General features: G+C 41.7%; 2 protein-coding genes across 2 annotated transcripts; one reads left to right on the forward strand and one right to left on the reverse strand.

Moving 5' to 3' along the window:
- sacm1la (SAC1 like phosphatidylinositide phosphatase a) lies at positions 1 to 15,663 on the reverse strand. The gene is made up of 20 exons (XM_079571362.1): positions 15,575 to 15,663; positions 12,356 to 12,453; positions 11,646 to 11,720; positions 11,441 to 11,568; positions 7,940 to 8,089; positions 6,053 to 6,112; positions 5,938 to 5,971; positions 5,739 to 5,840; positions 5,466 to 5,551; positions 5,277 to 5,363; positions 5,136 to 5,204; positions 4,981 to 5,060; positions 3,228 to 3,326; positions 3,019 to 3,157; positions 2,820 to 2,889; positions 2,130 to 2,202; positions 1,741 to 1,834; positions 1,540 to 1,632; positions 1,396 to 1,453; positions 1 to 240 (listed from the first exon to the last, which is right to left on the reverse strand). Exons 1-20 carry the CDS (start codon positions 15,601 to 15,603, stop codon positions 104 to 106), a joined length of 1,761 nt encoding a protein of 586 aa, XP_079427488.1. The 5' UTR covers positions 15,604 to 15,663; the 3' UTR covers positions 1 to 103.
- A 2,936-nt stretch (positions 15,664 to 18,599) lies between these two features.
- On the forward strand, positions 18,600 to 22,561 carry cUnh6orf47 (chromosome Un C6orf47 homolog). The gene is made up of 2 exons (XM_079571542.1): positions 18,600 to 19,841; positions 21,788 to 22,561. Exon 1 carries the CDS (start codon positions 18,964 to 18,966, stop codon positions 19,831 to 19,833), a length of 870 nt encoding a protein of 289 aa, XP_079427668.1. The 5' UTR covers positions 18,600 to 18,963; the 3' UTR covers positions 19,834 to 19,841; positions 21,788 to 22,561.
- The last annotated feature ends 464 nt before the right edge of the window (positions 22,562 to 23,025 follow it).

Below are 23,025 nucleotides of genomic sequence, written 5' to 3' on the forward strand. Positions count from 1 at the left end.
GGAGAGGGTGAGGAGGGTGAAGAAGAGTCTAGCCCGGCCCAGCCCGGCCCGGCCCTGGCTCTGTTCTCATACACACTGCCACTCACACAGGCACACACAAACTTCAGTCCATCTTCTCCTTGTGCACCAGTTTGGGCGAGTCTACAAAGTCCTGTCCGTTATACATGATGATGGCGGCCGTGATGGTGCTGGCCGCCCCCCAGAACATCACGTAGGCTAAAGTCTCGGTCCACGTGTCGCCTGGAAACACAACAGAACAGTGTACAAATGGCTCATTATTTTTTCCATGCAGTCTAAAGAGGGATGTTTTTAGAGCCTTTTAACCTCCTAACCCCACGCCTTAACCAAGCGCATTTTCTCCAGTTCAGCATTACCCAAATCCATAAGGTCACAGCCTATAGGCCAGTGTAAAGTCTCATTTGAAAGCAAAGACAACTCATCTAAATGGATCTTTATCCTCACACTGTCGCCACCTTTTTCACATATTTTTTTCCATCGCCTTTTGTTGGGTTTTCACTAGATTTTTTCTACATTTTCATCGCTTTTTGGCATTTTTTGTTGCACTTTTTGTTGCACTTTTTGTTGGACTTTTTGTTGGACTTTTTGTTGGACTTTTTGTTGGACTTTCATCACACTTTTTCATCACTTTTTGTGGCTCTTTTGTTGCGTATTAATCACACATTCACTTTTTCCATTTCTTTTTTCATCACATTTTTGTCGCTCTTGTTGCGTTTTCACGTCCCATTTTCGTCGCTATCGTGACACTTTTTTCCAAGAAGCTTTTAGATTTGGGTAAAGCCCAAAGGAGTTCAGGTGGGGGTTAAGCGCTTAACAGGCTGTTGTTCTCTCGTCTAAAACATATCTGGAGTTGTGTTTTGACCCACTCCCACATTTATGAGTAATCTTTGAATCTTTTTCCATCTTTTTCAGTTTATTGAAACAGCTGCGCAGCAAAGGGGAGTTTGCTTGAACAATCAGGGAGTGAAACTACTAGATATTTAATTTTCCAACCAAAAAAAACTGTAAAATAGTGATAATGATGTGTTTTGAGAATATTACGAAATACCTGCAAAAATAATAACACTCCCTCTTAAAAATGTGGAGAACAGTTCTGTGTTTCTCTATGAAGCCGTAAGTACAGATCGGAGCGCTTTAGCAGTAGAAAGATAGGATTGCTCATAACTGTGTAAATGAAGTGAAGTACTATTCCAGATCGTTTTTTTTGGCAAGGGAACAACGTTTAAAGCTAAAAAAAAAAAGTAGATTTTGCATGACAAGTCTCCATTAGAGTTGTGAAACGTTTGCCCCATAGCTGCACATTTCCTTTGCTGTGATCGTTATTGTATATTTCAACACTGGCCTCGAGGGACAGAAACGGGCGACAGTTCGACGTACCTGCCATGAGAAGACACACGATGCACATGGAGAAAGCCACCAGCATGATGATCGGCAGCTGCGGAGAGAACGCCACACACTTAAATCAGAACTGTGCGACTGAATAACATGGACAAACGTGAAAATGCTGGGGAAAAAACTGACAGTGAGGAACTTCCAGTCCTTCTGTTCTCGAAGCGGAGTCGGGCCGTCAGACTCGTCCATAGCGTAGTTACCCAGGAACAGGTCGATGGCGTCCTGAAGAGACAACGCGCGGTCAACTCTACATTTACAATTATTTTAAAAGTAACCATTGAAATACAGCAAAACCAATGAATAAACACTAAATGTTCTGTGATTGCGTACTTGTCTGAAGCCGTCTGAGAAGTTGTTTTTGTAGTAACGGATCATGGAGTTCCAGCCGTCCATCAGCAGCCCCCACTGGGTCCTCTTCCCCGTCCTGCGCAGAGAACCCGATATCAGCATCATGATCAAAGCGGAGGTGATTTTTGCTCCAGTGTTGTGTGACAGGGCGGAGGGAGCGGTGCTTCATTTGTAAATTTGTATTTTCATGAACACTTTTGGTCTGATGGGATGGACTGGGGGAACAGGCCAAAACATTTGCCGGAACGCTCTCATTAAACACCATTATATCAGATACATTTTTTGCCGGATCCTCCTAAATATTTCCCAGATCCTTTACCCTGGAAAACTGTCAATTGGGGGGGATCAAATTAAGCACTGGGAGAGAGTACCTTGTGAAGTCTGTTTTGAGGGCTCCGGTCCCCGCGTACTGGACTGCACAGGCGTTGGCGTTGTCGGCCCAGGCTGGTGAGGAAGCAAAGAAATGGGGTGTTAAGTCTGGCCACATGTTCTTGCGCTGACATGAAGAGTGTAAGGGAGCCGAGCTTTGGACCAGAGCGGGCAAAAGTTCAGAAACAGGGGCTGAGGCTGTACATCTGTTAACAGCCCTCAGGAGTAGCGTGGATTAAAGCAACACTCTAGTAGATACAGACGGCATCTCTGGAATCGCCCATATATGGTCATGTTTGAAAACAGTTAAGGGGGAAAACAATTTGGAGAAAAATCTAAACTTTCTTTAATTATTCAAAAACTACTTCAACAAACGCTGAATCATAAATATATTTTTCTACTAAATAAAGATACAAAGACATGGAGCGGAGCAAAGAGGTTCAACAGCCCATAAACACATAAATAACGGAGAGTGCTAACTTGATGCTTCATGTTAGCATCGGGCTAATGCTAACGGTTAGCTAGCGCTAGCTACAACTGCCGTTTTTTCCCCTTCTACTGAACAATCTGCTGTGAGAAAATATCCATATAGACTCGATTTACACTTTAAGTTCATATTCCACCAGAAAATAGCGCCCCCTTCTATGACGAGATGCCGTCTGTATCTATATGTGATCTAAAGTAGAGCCCACCATTCTTGTAGATTTTCTCAAACTCCGCCTGCTCCTCGATCCTCTGGCCAACGTTCAGGACACCAATCCTCTGTGAGCACAACATATCTTAGCATAAATGTTTACGATTACCTGATAACAAACACAGCTTTATTATTTATCATCTTTAGTATCTTCACAGCACTTGTACAGTCTTCTAGTTAAAGAGACTAAGCTTCACCTGGAGCTGTGCCTGAAGTGATTTGCGGGCCAGCAGGCTCTGGATGACATTGGTGCGGTCCAGACAGTCCATACAGTTACTCCTGAACACGCCCTTCTGCTGGGACAACGCCCTGCCGTCTGCGTTCACCATGAAGAAGCTGTGACCAGAACACAGCACTCAGATATTTCCTCCTCCTTCATTCTGCTGCAGAGCGGGTTTAGACTTACCTATATTCATCCTGCATCTCTGCCACTGCGTCCACCAGGATCTGCAGCCGGTCCCATCTCATGTGGCTGCACTCTTTGTGGAAGTCAAAGGCGATGTAACTGCAGGGGGAACAAACAAAAATCACAAATAAATAAAAGAGTCAAAATCTGAAAGCTTTTCTGAACATACAAACATTAAGACAATATAAAGTTTGTGAAACAATGACATAAAACAAAAACTGTGAGATTGCACAAATATCAAAGTGACTTTTACGAATGACATTTATAAAAGGGCCTTCATGGTGTGGTATAAGTGTAATTTGATGGTTGCACGCTGGGAGCCTTTGAAGTAATATCACAGGAAGAACAAAACAAAAGTTCATTTTACTTATTATTTATTTATTTTTGACGCAGCAGCAGGGATTCTGTCATAAATTACATCTGTTGATTAAAAACAAAACATCGTGCCTGAAGAAATTGACAGCTGGGTTCTTGAATTTTATAACATTATATCAAAAAATCACTTATGCTCAGAGCCCCATAATTTGTTTTTAAAACAGTTCAAAGTCAGACAGTCCCACCGTGCCGTGCTATTGGCCACATCAGGGGTTCCCAAACTTTTTAGGCTGCGACCAAAATCAGCATATATAGCAATTTAAAGTGCAAAACCTTAATTTTAATGGAGTGCGCTTGGATACTGTATTTTGATATTTGGCTTAATTTCACCAAAATGTGCTGTTTTCAATTAAAGAGGGGGTATTATTCTTTTTTCAATCACACAGAACCAGTCTATAGCTCACTACAATGATGACCAAACCTTCTGTTGGTCTGTAAATGCAGTAAATTAGAATAACTGCCTTGTATAAAACTGCTCTCTCAAAATGGCTGTAGTGAATGTCTTGAAATAGGCCTCTGTCTCTTTAAGAACCTCTGACCCTTTCAGACACGCCCCCTCCACACGCTGTCTGTGGCATCAGTGGGGAGGGGGTTCTGCTGAGGAGCAGTGGTTGGTTACTCGGCTGGTGACGAAAGCTCGGAGGCGTCTCCAGGAGGTGGGGGCGTTCCTAGGAGGACTCGGGCAAACCTATCCCTAAAATGGCCGCCATCAGAGTTTTTACAGATTACTCAAAAATACGTGAATGTGCCAAGGCAACACTTCAGGCATGTTTTTAATGAGGGAATGACATAATAACATGATGTAAAGCTTGAAAAAGTAAATTTTGCATAATACCCCCTCCCTTTAAAAATACATCAAATAAGGTCAGAAATTGTCTCCCACTTCAGTGTCCTTTGACCCCCACTTTGGGAACCACCGGGGTCCACTATATCAGTATTGATGAGTGTTTTATTTTGTGTTTGGAGGAGGTCTTTGTTGATTAGAAAATGCAATGCTGATCTAAAACAGCTGAAACAAAGTATCCAGTTGTTTCGCTTCCTGATTTTCAAGCAATCTCATCATAAGCCCCTCCCAGCCATGAGAGAGTCAGGCTTAGCAAGTGACAGTGGGGCGAGGAAAGCATTATCTGGAAACGTAAGGGGGAGTTTTTTGGGAAAAAGAGGCGCTTAGTATTCCAAAAATACTCAAAGATGCACGAGTGGGTTTAAATCCTCTCCAGGTTTGACTTTGACGAGAGAACATTGCAACATCTCAGCTCCAAAAGTCGATTTTAACAAAAAGTGTGAACAAACTCCTTTTGTCAACAGTGAGTTGAAAGACCGTTATAAGACTGTTGGGATTAAGTGTCTCTGCAAATCAGCGGGGACACATACTTACTTGAGTAAACCATTGCCCATTTCAGATGTAATTTTAGCAAAAGCTTGTTCTAGCGGCTTCTCTGACCCCTTCTGGTTCACCTGGACAGACAACATCACACAGTTAACACAACTGGACACACACTACTCTATAGAAACATATTTCACTCGACAGACCAGGTTTAGAATAGTCTGTTTTCCGTAGATGAGAACTTGCGAGTCAAAATGTCTCTGGAAGCCGTCGATCTGTAAAACGATTTTAAGTTAGGTTTAAGTTAAGTTTTCAACAAATCTTAAGCCAAGAAATGAAACTCTTACATGTTTGACGGTTTTACTGATGATGGGTTTGGGTTTGTATTTGAGATTAGGCCTCTGACTCCAGTAAAAAGGCATGGACCCGCGAGTCTGCGTGGAGAAAGACACACGTAATAAGTTTATTTATGTTTTTTGTCTATTTATTGTGTGTGTGTTTTTTTAAAGAATGTGTGTGACGTGCGTAATCCGTGCCTGCACAAAAGAGGCCTTGGATCCCTCGTACAAAACGATCTGTTCCGTTTCCACGAAGTTGGCGGCATGGCCTTCGGAGTCGATACCTTGAAAAGAGAGCGGGGAAAGGAAAAAAAACATTCAGATGCAGGCAGCAAAGGAAAACTCTGATCTCCTGAATAACCTACAGCACAAACTACTATTACAATCTTAATCACTGTAAACAAACATTGGAGATAGTATATAGTTCCAGGCTCTGGACAGTGCAGTAGGACACGTGTGAGAGGGTTTTACCTCTGACGTAGTATCGGACTCCGGCTCGGAAACAGCTCCTCCGAGAGATGAGGATCCACTCGAACACTTTCCCGTTGATGCGGCACGGCTTCATGAAAATAACTGAACAGGACGGTCAAGGAAGAAACTCTACAGCCAAACATTTGACTTGACACTGTAATGATAATAATAATAACATCCTGTAGTGTGATAAGGATACATCCATGCACCACAGGGAGCGCAAATCTGTGAAGCTGAAGAAAAGAAAATGGCATGTTGTGAATTGTGTATTCAATTGCTGATAATAAGGTGCTTTTATGTTTGGTGCACTTTACCTCTGGCTGTGCGGCTAGTTCTCTGAGGAGGTTCCCGTTCCACACAAATCTTTGATCCGCCTGGAAAGAAGCAAAAGGTGTTGAAAGGTCAGTTTATGAAACAAAGCCAGTTTCAGATGACGTCGCACTGCTTTTATTAGTATAGTTGTATAGTGTCGATATTTGTAGTGTTTGCCCGGCCGGTACCGACGCCACAGGTTTGTACCATAGACTTAATATTTATAGACTGTCATTGCTCTCTCCACCCCATTTACATGAACTACTCCTTTCGAGAGAGAATCCATGATCGCTAGTCAGTCTCCTCCTATTGAGAATGTTCCAAAAAAAAAAAAGAAAAATGGTGAGGGAACTTTGGTAGGTGAGCTGAGCAGCAACAAGCCTCCACGGAGCTCTCTGGCCTGTCAATCAAAGGTCACAGCTAAGGCTTTAAAAATAGATATAACATAAAACCAGCGTGGCTAAAAAGATGCTCTTCTCAGTGTTGTGATGGGAACAAACTGTAATTTAAGAAACAAAAGTCTTTAGAGCCAGGCTTTTAAATTGTGTTTAAAACGTGTAAAGTCCTCATTGAATTCCATGCGTTATTGAATCTTTTGGAGTCCCTGGCCACTGGGGGGCAGAGGTGGGTAGTTCTCAGTTACATTTACTCAAGTACATGCACTTAAAAGGTACACTGCGTAACATTTTGGACTATACTGTGGCCGCCAAAATATAAAATTGCTCCTAATGACCAGCTCAACACAGAAAATGCCATTACTGCAGTGTGTAATAAAAACTATGAAAAACTAACCTGTTTAAATCTCAAATTCTACTGCCTTTAGTCACATCTCCATGGAGACGAGATGGAGACGTACCCATTCCCGGTAAAGTATACAGTCATATCTTAGGAGGGATGAGCCTCATAAATGTTTGTTTGTACATTTATGAGGTATTTTTCAATGATGAAAATATCTGTCATAAAATAAATGCTTGTATTGCAATTTTATTTATTGGGTCAAATTCTACGCGGTGTGGCTTTAAGTAACTTTTTGAAGTAATTTGTACTTTTGCAAGTAGTTTTTTTCCATGCAGTACCTTTTATTTAGAGTAATATTAAAATGGAATAAAAGTATCTGTACTTTGAGTGAAATACAGTAACTCATGCCACTGTGAGTAAATGAGAGACAAATCTTAATTTTGATGCGTAAACAAATCTATTTCTTGTTTTGTTCTTCATAATATATTGTTGTAAAATTTTCTTTGAAAATATTAAAGCAGTACTTTTTTTCAGTAATTCGTTAATAAATCCTTTCCGTAGTCCCTCTGGGGGTAATACAAGTGTTAATGTGATGATTGGGGGGTCTTTCATTTCCCCCTGGTGCCAGAAAACCACAATTGCCACCGGGTCGGAGTCACCAATACACACTAATGGAATCACGAAGAAGAAGCTAACAGGCTAGCGGGCAAAGCTAACTGCGGGCTAGCGCCACTTAAACAGTATTTACAGCCAAGTCTGAGTGAAAAAAATTATCTCAATTGAGTAATTGGATGTACAATATCCCTCTCTCCCTTTGTCTTTTCTGTCAGCGTAGTATTTACTCTCATGGAAAATTAATGAGTAAAAAAACGCAACATGCTACGACACCTGCAGTGGCGTTTATGGCCTCACAGAGAGAGCAATTCATATTACCTCTTTGATTCATTCACTTTGACTTTAGAGCGGCAACACTTACAACAGGCCGAGTTTTTGGGCTCAATAACAAGCCTCCCAGTGGTTGATTATAATTTTTCAGATATAGGATAAGTCCAGCATTTGAGAGTTTTCTTTTGGAACATCGTATGAACGTGAAAAAGCAAACGGTGCGTTATGTTGTTAACGTTATATTTCCAGCAGTGACATCCCCTCACCCGCTCCAGCAGGCTCATCTCCTGGAAGTCCGGGCTGGTGTTGGCCAGCCTCTGCAGCGAGTGGGTCAGGTCGAAGTCTGTGCAGAAGTAGAATCCGTCTGTGTTCAGCACGTTGTTCAGCATGGACAGGAAGGTCTTGTTCTCCTGGGACTGTGCACAGGACACAGACAAGCAGTTACTCTCACTCATCCATCAGCACTTTATAATCTGACGGGGGAAACGGCAAACTATAGCGACTGTCAAAGGGGAAGCTGCCAGAGGCCTGAAGCAGAAATCCTGGGTTCTGTCGGCTAAAAACAAATATTTGGTCAATCGTCAATTGGTCATTCACGGCACAATACTTTTCAGAGGCTTAAGAAAATACTAAATAGGGACCAAAACAAAGCTAAAATTGAACAAAATGAGGGGAAAAGATGTTAGGTTTAGGGCTGTGCTCTCAGTCAGATGTAAGACTGAAGTGATTTTGCAACATATTCATAGCTTCTTGCATCACCTGACATTGCAATAAATGATGTTTAATGTTGATAATGCTCAGACCGCGAAACTGCACCTGATCACCATTCCACTTCATGTACACTATGTGCTGTTCAAAAGACTCAAGGGAACAATGCCCTTTAAAGTGATAGTTTGTAAGTTTGCAACAAGAGGAGAGATAACAAAGTAAATAATCAAATTCCTCCCTCTTTAACCAGAAAGCCTTTGAGAGTTTGCTGAGAAGAGCAAGAACAGAATGTTCAACAGTAAACGATCAAGCTCCTCCCCCTCCCCTCCTGATTGGACAGGTCCAACAGGCTGGTTCACAGGAAAAACTCGTCTCATTGGTCAAAATTGTATCCCTGGGATTATGATCAGTAGCTGAAATCAGCAAAGGAAGGGACTTGTATTATTATTTTTGAATAGTACTTACATGTAGGCCTTGTTTACATTACATTTTTTCCCGATACCGATACCTGAATGATACTTTTTCGATACCTATGCTAGATTATTTGTCATATAGAACCATACAACAGATAAATAATGTTCATTTAATCCTTTTCCTTCCATTACATTTCTTTTACATTTGTAAAATTTTCTTTCCCAATTTTTCAACATGTTTTCCCCCAATTCCTCTAAAATATAAATTATTTTTCCTAAATTATCTCTCCAAATTTTTTCACATTTTTCTGAATTTGTGTTTCACTTTTTTCTTTTTAGTACCTGCTTTTGATACTTTTATTATTCAATACCAGTTGCACCGATACCGGGCTGGTATCGTTTAACTTACGTTAATTTATACAATTTGTAAAACATTCAAACTTATTTAGACTATCACTTTAAACAGCAGCGTCAGTGTTTGGTTTTGGAGCCTTGTTGATCTCTGCAGTGCTAATAGGATCTCACTAAGCCAGTTAACTCCAAGCATGAAGCCAGCATTACCCTCTCTATCCTTTCACTGTTCGCTCCATCTGTACCTTTGGAATTTGGCTTTTAACACACACACAAACATATATTTTCTATTGTAATTTTCTGATGTCCTTTGTCTTCTTTCATCACTGTGAAGCACTTTGGTCCAAAAAATTGTATATAAATATAAAAGTTTGGCAATTGGCTCTCCTCAACTCTTTAAATGTGAGCGCTGCATTAATAATGTACGCTCATTTGTAGCGAGGTTACGTGGACCCATTCCAGTCTGTAACGTGAGAAGTCTGAGCTGTACGAGACGAGACCGACAGCTTTCCCACCGGCTCCTGCTGTTCTGAAGAAATGAGAAAGGTGGGGAGTCAAGCTGTTCTGTGATTGCTCCCAGCCGGCGTCAAACTAAAATGATCCGGGCTAAAATAGAAGCGTAATTAGGACGATGGGAGTGAGTCAGCCTTTTGTTACGGATGTTTTCCCCGAGTGGAGACTGAAAAATGATTAGTTTAGACTTCAAACACTGACAGGAATTCAGGATGTAGTTTATCATCCACATGTCAAAAGCTCACAGTTGTGTAACAAAACAAATCAGGAAAGTGAGCATGCGGCAAATTTAAGATGAAGAACTGTATTTGGTGATGTAACAATAATATAATAAAAAAGCAACAGCAAAAGCAGATAAATATCAATCATTATTAACACAACACTTCGGTTCTTGTGATAAACATATGTATTTTATGAGATGGCAAGGCAAGTTTATTTAAACTGTGTATTTTATACACAAGGCAACTCAATGCGCCTTAAAAAAAGCAAGCAAGGTAATGTTGAGCAAACGGTTTCCAAAATAAAGCTAACATATTAGCAAGAGCGGGTCCTGTTGGGCACTGGCTTCAATAATCAAAACGAGGCAATTCAAAAAGCATTGCACATTACTTAATCTAATGTATTGTAGCCTGGGGTAGGAAACGTCAGGCCCGGGGGCCATATCAGGCCCTCCAGCATTGAACCTCTGGCCCCCAAGTTAAATTCGAGCAATATAATTACCGTAATGTCCAGACTAAAAGCGTTTTTCTTTTTACTTTTTTCATACCCTTTGAACCTTGCGGTTTCATACAATGCACAATGGGTCCAAAAACAAAGCTATTTCTGATGAAAGAACTCTGGCGTGAGGAAGACGAAATAACAAACATAAAGTTATGGAGCTGATGTAGAGCTTAAGCGGTTCCTTTTATGTACCCCATTCATCTGCACAATAACTTGGAACATCTACCTCTGTCTGCGGGGTTTACTGCACACTGGGTCAGGGCTGGAGGATGCAGCCCTGAGCTGTGGCTTCAGGTGCAAGATAAATATGATTAACCGCTGAAATTTTATGGAGGGGCCAACTTATCGAAAGCCAGCCTTGAGAAATTCACTGCAGCCCCGGATACCAGGAATCTCCCGAGGCGGTGTCCGCAGACAGGCCGAGGAGAGCGGCTCTAAACACGTCCACACTCCCGGGAGGCAGCGCATCAGTCTGGGTTTAAAGAATAATATAATCGTATTTATAAACTTTGAAGTTCTTAACACACTTTGCCACCGTTCTCTTGGGAAATCTGACCACGCACAAAGAGAGTCCAGTATTTCCAGGGCGCCGATGGCCGTTCTAATGCGATAGTAACAGCATGGACAGCTGCGGCCTATCAACAAGAACAGCATATAAATGTTAAAAATAAAATGATTTGGTGCAGCTTATATTCAGGGGTGCTCAAAAGTCCGAAATTTACAGTACACAAATAAGAGATCAAATGTCTTTTACAGTATTTTTAAATGCAGAAAATACTGTCAATTCCTATAAAATGTCTCAGCAGAACACCTTATTAGGTCTCACATGTCTCACATAAGACACGAGCATTTGTAGAAAGTGATGATTTATTTCGGGATACAAATGGCAGGTTTGGCCTTTGGTTTGTTGACAATAAAAAAAAAAAATGGGCTTACTTCAAATAAACTTGCCTCCCCTGTATTGTACAGTTCAAATGAAGCACAGTGTTGAAGAGGTGAACTGAATACCAATGAGATGAACTGAGGTTTAGAAACTATTGGTGTTGGCGTCGTTTGTCTGACCTGGATTTCTGAGAGATGTAGAACCGTCTTCTTGTAGGAGATGATGTCAAAGTCCACAGCCTTCCACACGGCGTGGCCCATCAGACTGCCCACGTTCTTCTTCCTGGTGATGATGATCAGGTACATCCCTGAGACAAAAACCAGCTGTCAGACAGCACACCCTCATATCATTACAAATGTATTAAATATAACATTATAAGTATACCTGCCACCAGCCGGATGGTCCCCATGATGCCACAGATGGGCCTGGTCACTGCTGAGGGGGGGACATTGTTCCTCCCTGTAAGCAACACATTCGTTTATCATCAGTAACTTTCAGATCTGGTACATTGAGCTGTTGATGTGAAGCCAAACAGACCTCTGTGTCTTTAACCATGTACTGTTAAGCTTTCTCTGCCTCTCTGAATGTCCACTGTAATATTCCAACCAGTGACAACCCATCAAATGTATTCATAGATCATGTGTATTCATATTTATTGCATGTTACCTGGGTTACTACGCCTGAACAGCCTTTAAAACAAACACCTGACAGTGTTGTGCCCAGTTCAAAGACCTGGCGCTCTTGGCTCCTCGCCTCAGATTTTTGCAATGCATTATGGTCTGTATTGACTCGTCTCATGCTCATCGATGCTGCTCACGCCTTTGCATTGTGGGACATTTTTTAGTGCAATCCTTACTTACTTACTTACTTACTCTCTGGACATTCAGGCATCACCACAAAATGGTAAGACCACGATATTGCACACACTGTATTGACAATAGTATAGATCTAGATTATATGAAGCACTTTGGGGCAGGCAGCATTACTGTAAATGCATCATACAGATAAAAAAAACAGTTTAACTTGTGTTCTGCTTAACTGCTTCACTATTCTGTTCAGTGTATTCAAACTAATAAAGGCTTGAGCTTCTGTACCTGTGAGGGTCATCTCACTGGACACCCGGTCGATGGCCAGCACGGCGTCTGCGCCCTCATCACAGGCCTCGATGTAGAACTTCTCCGGGGTCGTGTGCCTGAGCAGAAAACACACGTTAACGTAGGGGCACCTTCAGGAGCAAAATCTAACTTCACCGTTCAGAGCAACAACAACAACAACAAAAAAAGGTTAAGGCGATAAAGAGAATTTTATTTTTAAGTAAAAGCATTTTGCAGTAACATGTATGGAATTGTGGATTATTTCAGCTTTGTTTTGACCACAACGCATTGTCTTTTTGCTAACATATCCATGTTTTAGTTCACCATCTTCTTAATAATTGCAAAACTCGAGTTAGCGGGTACTCGGAGTGCAAATGAACGGCCCAAGGGGTATGCGAGACAAAAAAGGTTGGGTAATATAAACCCTAACCCACCAGGTGTCATTGTGTCCAGTCTTCATCGAGTCAGGGCCACGTAATCAAAACCAAACCTTCACTCATGTTTAGACACGTCCAATGATCTACTCCGAGTCCCTCTTGTTGGCATTAAAACAGTTGGCTTTAGAAATATAACTTTTAAACAACTTCCATAGCCTAAAATTCAAAGCACAGGCATTCAGACTTCATTCCTCAGCCTCTAACTTAGGCCCATTGAGAAGGAATCAACAAATATGCAGCGGTCTCCTGAATCATAGAGTGACACAGCACCACAGCGACCTCCAACTGCATTCATGCTTTTCAAAAGGCTGTCATTTTCTTCTTGACTTGGATATTAAATGAATTCCATAAAACCAGGTGCACAAAGATTTGCTGAATGCATAAAAACATTTTTTTGATGTACTTCTTTGTGAACGTTACTGAAATTGGTCACAGATACAGTATTAAGTAGCAAAAGCTGTTCATTTTAATTGATTCTGATTCTAATGACCAACAGCCTTGTTTTCAACATACACATAAGAAGAAATGAGGGAGTTGTAAGCAGAAAAATGTGACCCGCTGTGGGATGACGTCTGAGGCTTAGAGTGCTATAGCCAACACTTCACTGCAGCACCACAGTCACAAATGAGCTATTGTTGGCCTCTGCTGATCAAACATACACTTACTGTTTACGTGGTCACACACACACCAAGGCGACATTACCTCATCTGCATTGCGGAGGTGACTTACTTGATATACTAGAACTGTTTGGGATTGACAATTTAGTAAAAAGTAAAAATACATTAAAAATAATTTGAAAAATTCCATCCATCCAGATTGTACTGTCTTTTTCCCAAGCTTAAAGGAACAGGTCACTGTTTTTCCATACTGAGATATGTTCTTGCCTGAGCTTAGATGAGTTGATGCGTACCTGTCTGGTCTTTGTGCGTGCGCTCAGTCAAAACGACTAAAGATGTTGATAGCATTTGGCCTCTCCCAATGTATTCCTATAGCTCCAAACGGGGGTGAAGTTGGAAGCTACCACGCTCTTCCACGGGCACAAAGACCAGACAGGTACACATCAACTCGTCTAAGCTCAGGTAAGAACATATCACAGCATGGAAGAACTGTGTGCCCTCAGTCACACAAAAAGACCAAAGATGTTGTTGACATGAGGCCTCTCCCAGCATATTCCTATGGCTCCAAACAGGAGTGAAGTTGGAAGCTACCACACTCTTCCACGGGCACACACAAAGACCAGACAGGTACGCATCAACTCGTCTAAGCTCAGGTAAGAACTTATCTCAGTATGGAAAAACGGTGGCCTGTTCCTTTAACTATTAACTTTGATGTGATGGAGAATTGGAGACACTGGTTGATTCTGGGTGAGAGAGCACTTGTGAAATCAGGCAATGTCAAGAAAAAAAAAGAAAAAACACATTCTCATGCAGGCTTTGAACTGGTCATGGGTTGTTGTGGTTCCTGTAAAATGCTGAAGTACAAGCCAACGGCTCAACTGTTTCATGCATGCGATTATTTCTCCATGCGTTTTATTCTCCATGTACATGTTCTTTTCTGGATTAGCTCAACGATCAAGCAAAACATGTTTCAAACTAGGGACAGACATTTAGAATTAGCTTAGGCTGAAATGTTGGAGTATGTAACACGAGCTATGATACTTGTCCTACTCCCTACTCAGACTTACTTTTTTTTTTTTTTAACTGACATGGCAAACATGCCTCACTCAGTATTTGTTAAGTAAACAAGCTTGGTTGTAAAAAAAAAAAAAACTACAAAAAATGTGTATTAGGTCATATTTATTAGTCAATCAGTAAAATGTGATGTGTGAAGTGTTTTAAGCTTTATAGTCGAGTTGCCAAAGCATGACACCACTTTTTAGTTGTTGTAAATCTTATCATCCAAGGTTTATATCTTGAGGCAGCATATGTTAATAAGTCTGTGAAAGATTGGGCCTCGGGTGCATTTAATCAGCATATACATTGATTCAGTGCTTTTTGTCAATGAAAACAAATTCAATGAGGGAAACTTTCATATAGATAGCTCACTAAAAATGTACTTTGAATGAAACCCATAAGAAATGCATAGTACTTTTGCTTGATCGGAGTATACAGCTCTACACCAGAAGTATTCATGAAATGCACTGACTGTGTGTGAACAGGTGGCAGACTTAGCAAGCAAACCTGAACAAGTAAAAGCTTTATAATCATGGGTGTGGTAGGAAAACTCAAGATTCCAGGAATGTCACAATTCATGAAGGCAGCACAAAACATAATATACAAGCGATTTTACAGGCAGTTGGATTATTGTTGTTATTGAGTCCTGCACTTCTTAGCCTTAGGAGACAAAAAAAGGACCAATCGACAGAGATCGCCCAAAAATATTGGTTAAAAGTCCCTGGTGGGACAGTGTTTGCTGAATGAACACGATGTTCATGTAATTTGTGGATGCCTGTTGGTAAATACCAGAGATCGCCTGTTAGCATGAGCGGGGGGGGGATTTTGCGAGTACAACACAAGAGGAAAAAGGGAAAGTCAATTTAACGATGCTAATATACGTGGTAAATAATGAATGAGCGTGGACAGAAACTTGGCTGGGTCTTGCTCTACCAGACGAGCCTGTCAGTGAACTTCAGCCGCTGTGTCATAACGCTAACTCCGGTCCCTCTCACACTCTCAATAACCCGATTGAACCGCCACCGCTAGCTTAGCATCTCCCACGCCAACAACCGAGCCGGGAAAGTGTTCAAAATGAGAAATCGCCTGCATTTCCCGGTTATACTTACAAATTGTATCTCTCGTAGGCGGTCGCCATCTTCGCTCCGTCTACCTGACCTCGGTGACGACAGCAGTAGAGTGGCTTTTGTTGAGTTGCCAGATCCGGAGTCCTGCATCCCCCACGGCATGAAGCAACGCCGTTACTCTCAACCCTCTCAACCTGGCACTCGAGCACAGGCATGCCAGAGTGGATCCGGCATATACCTTTGCGTTATGTGGCACGTCATTTCATATAATTATGTGTCTATCTAATCTTTTATGCCAAAAAGGAGTTTTCTATGTAAGTGTTGTTTTTTTATTGAATGGAAATTGGATACCGAAAATATGCATAATCATGTCCGCTCAGTGAGTCGTTATTATAAATGCACTAAAACTGATTATAAACACGTGTATACAAATATAGTTATAGTAACATTTCAAATCCAGTGATTTTCTTTTATTTAATTCTTTTTGAACTGGCATCTCTTTGGATGCCTAAGCATGCGGCCCTCTGAAGGACCTCTATATAAACAGCTGAAGAACTTTATTCCGGTCTATTCCTCAGCGTGGTCCGCGTGTGTTGGAAGATGAGTAAGTGCTTGTACATGTACATTTAAGTTTTTGGTGTTGTTTTTAAGTTTAGCAGGACCTTAGCTTATACTAGTAACAATATATTGCTCTAGGAATAAGTTTAAGGAGTGTTGTATTCTTATTTGTAAACCTTTTCAATGCAGCACATGGCGGATGCAGGCCGCGATCGACTAACCATGTGGCCCTTGTTTGTCTCATAGGGTCCATTATGTTGGGGTTCAACTTTACACCTCGAAAGTGTACACATGGCGATGGAGTTGGGTGACCTCGCAGACTGTTGATGGCCCAAAATTGGCTTGATTTGACCCACACCAAAGGCGAGGCTCGGCCCATGCCTTTCAACAGGAGAACTCTAAGACGTCAGAGTACCACCCTGAAAATGTAAGTGCAAATGACTTTTCGCTATTTTGTCTAAAAATGCTACGATGATGATTCATTAGACTAGAGTCGCTGATTTGTTAGTGATGCTCTTTCACAGTGCACTGAGTAAGCTGAAATCTCAACTCAGAACAAGTTCTTGCCAAAATGTGTTTTCATGGTGTTCTAATTTTGTTAGGTCGTGCTGATGTTGCTGTTGGAAGTCGGACAGACATCCAATTCAAGGTAATTATGAATTTGGTTTGTTGCAGTTGATGGATGTGGGATGATGATATCTAAGACTAGAGTCTCTGAAATGCATGAGGATATTCACAGTGCACTGACCACATCCTGTCTTGGTAATTAAAATGTGATTTTACGTGTCCAAATCTCATGGTTGAATTCTCTTTTTACAGGCTGTGCAGTACGGAGTTTGCTGTTAAACCTTCAGGAATGGAAACACGATGACCATGTAAGTAAAGGGAATAACTACCAGCTGAGAAAATATATAAATGGAATATTAGGAGCTGAGTCGGTGGTGTGTATTGAATTGTACACTAGCGAATTGAATTTATCAAACCTTAATGGAAGCTACAAAGCTTAGAATTCCAGAGTTCAATGATGATTCAGTTTTCGGTTCGACTGATGATTACTGAAGTTTACTCGCAGCGCACTGAGTACTCTGGTCACCAAGCCAGCAATGCCTTTGCGGTATATTGATCTGAAACTCATGTGTGCTTTTTCCCCCATTTCAGATATATCGTTGAGTGGAGCTGCACGAGCTGATCAAGTTGCCTGCCCTTTTGTACCAACAAATTGATTTGCTGCTGGAGGATTAAGATTACTTAAATGTGCATGTCAAAGTTGTGAAATGTGCTAATAAATGGTTCACAAACTTGAGTTGATTTCAAAGTTCTTTGGAAGGATGTTAAGAAGTTACCCCTTCGCTCATGAATGTAGTGAGTGGTTTGTGGCGGCAGTGTGCAGACTTGTTGCCTCGCTTGCCTCCAAGTATAACTGATGGAATAATGCACGAAATTGTAAAGCAACTTGAGCGTCTGGACAAGCACCATAAGACTAATGCATTTGATTTTACTGATGCTAAAAATGCAGCTCTCATACTAGTTGAGATGGATACAATGTGGTACTGCACAACCTGGCTCCTCTAAATTTCATAGGCTTCATTAATGGTTACCTTTTGATACTCTTATAAAAAACACTCCCACTGGAGAGTTTGGCAGCAAAGATATTTCATCACAATAGGAAAACTACATTAAATGTTGGCATATGTAAACGTGGCATGACAGCAGTTCATCATAAAACCTTGAATCCCACCCTATGAGTAATGTACATTTAGTCCTTTTTTATGTCCTGCCCTTGGAAAGTGCTGGTCAGTGAAGCATTTTACTCAACTTAAAATAAAACTTACACGTAGCTTTTGGCCGCCATTGTCCATTGCACAGTGCCTTTAGAGTAAAAAGTTATTTTTGTAGACGTCACACACTTAATGAGCGTGACTTTATTTTGAAGGCTGCTCTTCACACCGGCAGTTCCTCCGCCTTTTGTCCCGTCATTAGAAAAAAACAATTCGGAGGAACCACAGGGGGAGGAGGACCTGTGCTGTTCCCTCCGGCTCACCTTTACTTCATTCTGTACATAACAAGGAGAAAAAAACACTCATCTTGTTACTTTGTATATATATATTCAACACTACGTTATTGACAACTAGATTTTGTGTGGTTGTTTTGACGACGGCGGGACGGAGGCTAACCGCTAGCTTTATCCCAAACTCCTGCTAACGACGCTAAAGGTGAGCTCTCAGCTGTTACCCTGCGTTAGCTATTGTGTTAGGACAGTGATGACATGCACGACACATACTGTAAATCATGGCAGTTTATAGTTTATTCTGAACTTTACCCTGTGCCTTTTATTTACAAAAGCTCGAACATAATGTGTTGTTGCCTGGTAATAATGTGTGTAAACTTGTAACAATGACATTTACTTTCTCTGTCTGGATTTTCCCTTTTGTCGACAGATAAGCATCAAGAAGGATTCCTCCGCTGAGAAAAGTAGTCCAGGCTTCTCTTTACGTTTTGCCTGTGTTATTGACATTGTGTGAAGGGACGTCCAAAGCAATGAAAAACAACTGGATCTTCCAAGTGTGGGTGAAAGTGGAGACGAAAATTAACATGTAGACCTGAAACCAGATCAAAACATTCCTTTTGTGGGCATTTAGTGTAATGTGAAAGTTGCAGGCATCCCTAATTTTACAGGCGCTCCACACCCTCAGGCTCAACTGCAGGCCAAAGACGCCCTTTCACCGGCCGAAAATCTAAAACAAGTACTACCACTTCTCCCCCAACGCCTGCCAGTACGTACCTGCGTTTGTTCGTTTTATCCAGCTTCATCAGGTGAAGCGAGCAGACGGCTTGACAGTTAATTTATCGCCCTAAGCTTTGCCCCTTTAGCCATGACAGCTGTGGTGGGAAGAGCGTGGGGGTGGGTGCGCTCGTGGGGAGGCAAGCCGGGGACTCAACCCCGCACCCCGGAGACCGTAATAGCCCAGGAGAAGAAGCCAAGTCCGAGCGGAGGATGGACGTCTTGGTTATGGTTGGGGTGGACGCGTAAGAGCGACCCGAGCGGCAGCCCCGTGGAGGAATTCTGGGAGGCGCCCGACAAGATTCAGCCCATGGAAGTGGAGGGGCTCAAAGCGGGGAAGCAAGAGACAGAAGCTCAGCCCAGATGGTGGAATAAACTGCTCCCGACTCATTACATCTACTGGCCAACGAAAGCGAGCGTGGTGCAGCAGAGGAGAGTAAACGGGCAAGAGTGCGACGTCTACGGCACGCCCCCGCCGTCGCCCACGCCACCGGTCACCTCCCCATTCCGGCTGTTTGTCTCCAGCTGGCAGTTGGAAGTCATCCCCGAGCATTACGACATAAGCTTCAACTTCCTGCGCCACCTCTTCGACCTGTTCGTGGTGGGGTTCCTCTGGACGGTGTCGACTCCGTGCAAGATCGTGCTGGAGATCTTGGGCGTCCAAGGAGCGCTGAGGCTGTGGTTCCACGGCATGGCCATGTTTGTCGTGTCCACCGTCGGGATGGCGGGGCTCCTGGGCTTGATCCGAGAGTTCCTGCCCCAGTTCACGCTGGTGTACGGGATCATCCAGGCCGTGGTGATTTCGGTGAGTGTGAAGCAGAGCGTCATCCTGGGAGGCGTCGAAGAGGAGCAGAAGGAGGACGAGCTGAAGGAGAAGGTGGACGTGAAAAAGGACACTAAGGAGCACAAGGAAGTCGTGAAAACCATGTCTTCTAAGGAAAAGCTCAAGAAGATCAGTTAAAAGAAATGGTACGTATTTCAGGTGGGTGCACAACTTTAGGAAGGATATGACATGGTTGTGCTGTCGGGTTAGAAAGCATTCATACCCCTCTATTCAAAACTATCCAAATGTCCAAAACAGCAGAAACAAAAAAGATCCATGCTACCAGTGACGCAAGAAGAAAACAGATTGGAATTCGAACGCTGCGTTGTATTTTAGAACTGGTTTATCAGGGTGGATCATTGTGCAAATCCATATCCAAGTTATTTTGATCGTGTAACCACAGCAAACCAAGTGTGACCTTCTGTATGAGCTGTGAAACCATCTGGGACCGCAGACCAGAATAGAAGCATCCACACACACTGGATTCATTCATTCTGGTGACCCCAGGCAAATTCACACCTCGACATCTTCCATAATTTATATTTTGATAGCAATTTCTCAGCTGGAATACTCTTTTCTTTGATTGTTAATGCATGCTTCATCGAGCACCAGTGGACACAGAGAAAGGCGGTTCACAGTGTAGTGACAGCATGTAAGAAGTGAGTGCCAAAGTTCAGGATCAAAAGTCAAGCTGAAAATGGCCTCTTGGCGCGCTACAATATCGGGTTCACAATTACAAAGCTGATCAATGTGTCAACAAGAAATCAAGTTAGCGCGGTTCTAAATTAAAGTTGCATTGCATTTTAAAGATGTGTCACGACTAAGTAATTAACATTCTTCAACAGCATTTCTTGTCCTTTTGAATTATCCTGAACTAGTTATGAAGATGTTGTTGAAACACACTTTTGTATGATTTTGCCAGTATATGACCCAAAGCAACAAAAGACTTTTGCCAAACACTAGCTTCCAGTTGTTTTCAAAGTGACTGATACAGCGTCAGAAAATGTGCTAGCCACACTGCCGCCTCAGCACGTTACGTAAGTAAGTCCAGAGTCATGAGGTGTAACAAATCTCAAAAATGGGGCATGATGAAAAAGTTTCAAAAAAAGGCAGGAAATGAAGTAGAGGCAACTAGTCAGGGACCATGGCAACAACACAAACACTGCAGACTCTTTATGTTGCACCCTTTCAAGACCCTAATGTCAACAAATGTACACTCCAAAAAAGAGCCTTAAAATAACCATACATTCATATTTTTTTCTGCTTCTTTTTACAAAAATCTTCAGTGGCTTTTGGGTCATTTTGACAGGCCGCGGGCTCCAGTGGCTTTCGGGTCAAAATGACCGAAGGCCCCACGAGGGATTGTGTAAAAAAAAAAGACGGGTGAAAAACAAGTTGAAGGGCCACCTTTCATTATTTATAAATTGTGCTGAAGATAGTTCATCTCGTATTGTTTCCAGCGGTTCTTATCAACGCCATGGCAAGTGGGGAAGCTAGTTGCATCGTACTGAAATGACTTTGTGCCAGCTCGTGTCATGAATGTTGCAATATTGCAATATTCACCAAAGAAAAAAAAAGAGTGGTGCGCACTGAATGGGTGCTGCTGCCGGATGCTCTCTCATCGAATGCAATTTCTCCATCTGTGAGATCAATAAAGTACCATCTTATCTTATCTTATCTTATATTGTTTTTATGTTCCATTTTTACTGTATGTTTTGCCTCAAGCCCATTCAATTGTGAGGCATAATATGCAAATTTCCTTCACCTCGACGACGTATTTAACTTCTGAAGCTGTTTGTGTGGAACTAATGAAACGAAACTGATCAGATAACTTCACATATTTACTGTTTGGACCTTTACTGCTGCTTCTGGGATATTCAAATGTGCCTGGTCCTAATTTCAATTTATTCAAATGCCTAGAAGGGCTGAGTAAATTCCATTTACTAACAATACCTTTTTGTTTTCGTACCAGTAAATTAAATATTATCCAGAACAGAGTTATTATTAAAATAATTATTTGAGCAAAATTAGTGTATATATGTTCCCCCCCTGCTTTCAAAGTACTTACTTGATATTTTTGTCTTTCCCATAGGACATAAGGAATGATTCCCTCTCCTCTTCTTGTCCAGCTGGATCAGAGACTGCTTTATCACTACAGCCCTACTCCTACAGTCGGACTAAAGACAATATTTTGCACAGAATTATTGGAATATCTAAGTTATGTCCTGAATTGTACATCCTTGCATGGCATTGATGTTGTCACCAGACACCATACACTGGGCACCATTTAAACCAAGTGTGCGTAGTTGCATAATCAGGTGTTGTTAGGGGCTGTTTTTTTTTCAAAATATACATTTCTTCTTGAATGTTTCGCTGTGAAAAACAATTGCCTTTTTGTTGTTTCTTTTATGTCATCTTACTGGCTGGCTCGGTTTTAATGTTCTGAAGAGATTATTGCCTGTGGATTTCGCCCGTAGTAGTTATGGCATGCCTGTTTTGTTCATTTTGCAAAAACCACATGGAGGGTGATTCCATTTTCCATTTAATTTTTTCTTATAACCCTGCAACATAGATAATATACCCTGAAAATAGGAGCGGTCCTAAAATAGACCCCTGTGGAACACCATAAAGATCAAATACTATCTTCTATATTGCACTCACATTTACAAATGATTTAAAATGACTTAAAAGACAAATATCAGATTGACCGGTCTCATCAATTCAGTGTTTGAATACGTGCGTTCAAGAAACACTGGTGTAATTTTCTACCTAGCGCAAGAATGAATACAAGGCAATAAGGCTAGTTTTTACATGGTATGGCTAGCTCTTACTGTGTTAGCCTGATTTGTACCACCTGACGCGCTTAATTGCACTGTCATATGAATGAAACTACAAACTCCAATTTATCCAGGCAAAATGATACTTTTAAGGATGATTTCTGTTGCAGCGGTGTCATGATTTGTTGATTGGATATTTGCAGTACATTTGTTTGAAACCTGTAAACAGAAATGTGACAAAGTGAACGTTATAGTTAGAAACACTAATGAGGGCGAAGTGCAACTAAGTGTACGTGCAATGTAGTATTAATCACTTAAAGTGCTGTACAGCCAAAAAGGAAACGTGATGGAGCATCGATAATGCTAACGCTAGCCACTGTGTTTTTATTTTCACCTGCTAGCATCAGTGCTTATTTTTCTGACTCTTAACGCGACTGCAAATGTTTTATATATCTTATATTGTGGTTTTGCCTTCACTATCCACTATCCTGTGTTTTTGGGGGGTTTGTTTTTTAAACGAGCCGTTGACAATGTTCAGGATGTGTTCACGCCT

Source organism: Gobius niger (assembly GCF_951799975.1).
Source record: "Gobius niger genome assembly, chromosome: 14".
Classification (NCBI taxonomy): domain Eukaryota; kingdom Metazoa; phylum Chordata; class Actinopteri; order Gobiiformes; family Gobiidae; genus Gobius; species Gobius niger.

What these genes read in the sequence shown, in the direction of transcription:
- sacm1la (XM_079571362.1), bottom strand. Translation starts at nt 15,603, where the DNA reads ATGGCGACCGCCTACGAGAGATACAATTT. An exon ending in CAGTGAGATGACCCTCACAG is followed by an intron (nt 11,721 to 12,355) that starts GTACAGAAGCTC and finishes TGTTGCTTACAG; the next exon opens with GGAGGAACAATGTCCCCCCC. An exon ending in TCTCAGACGGCTTCAGACAA is followed by an intron (nt 1,633 to 1,740) that starts GTACGCAATCAC and finishes TTGTCTCTTCAG; the next exon opens with GACGCCATCGACCTGTTCCT.
- cUnh6orf47 (XM_079571542.1), top strand. Translation starts at nt 18,964, where the DNA reads ATGACAGCTGTGGTGGGAAGAGCGTGGGGGTGGGTGCGCTCGTGGGGA.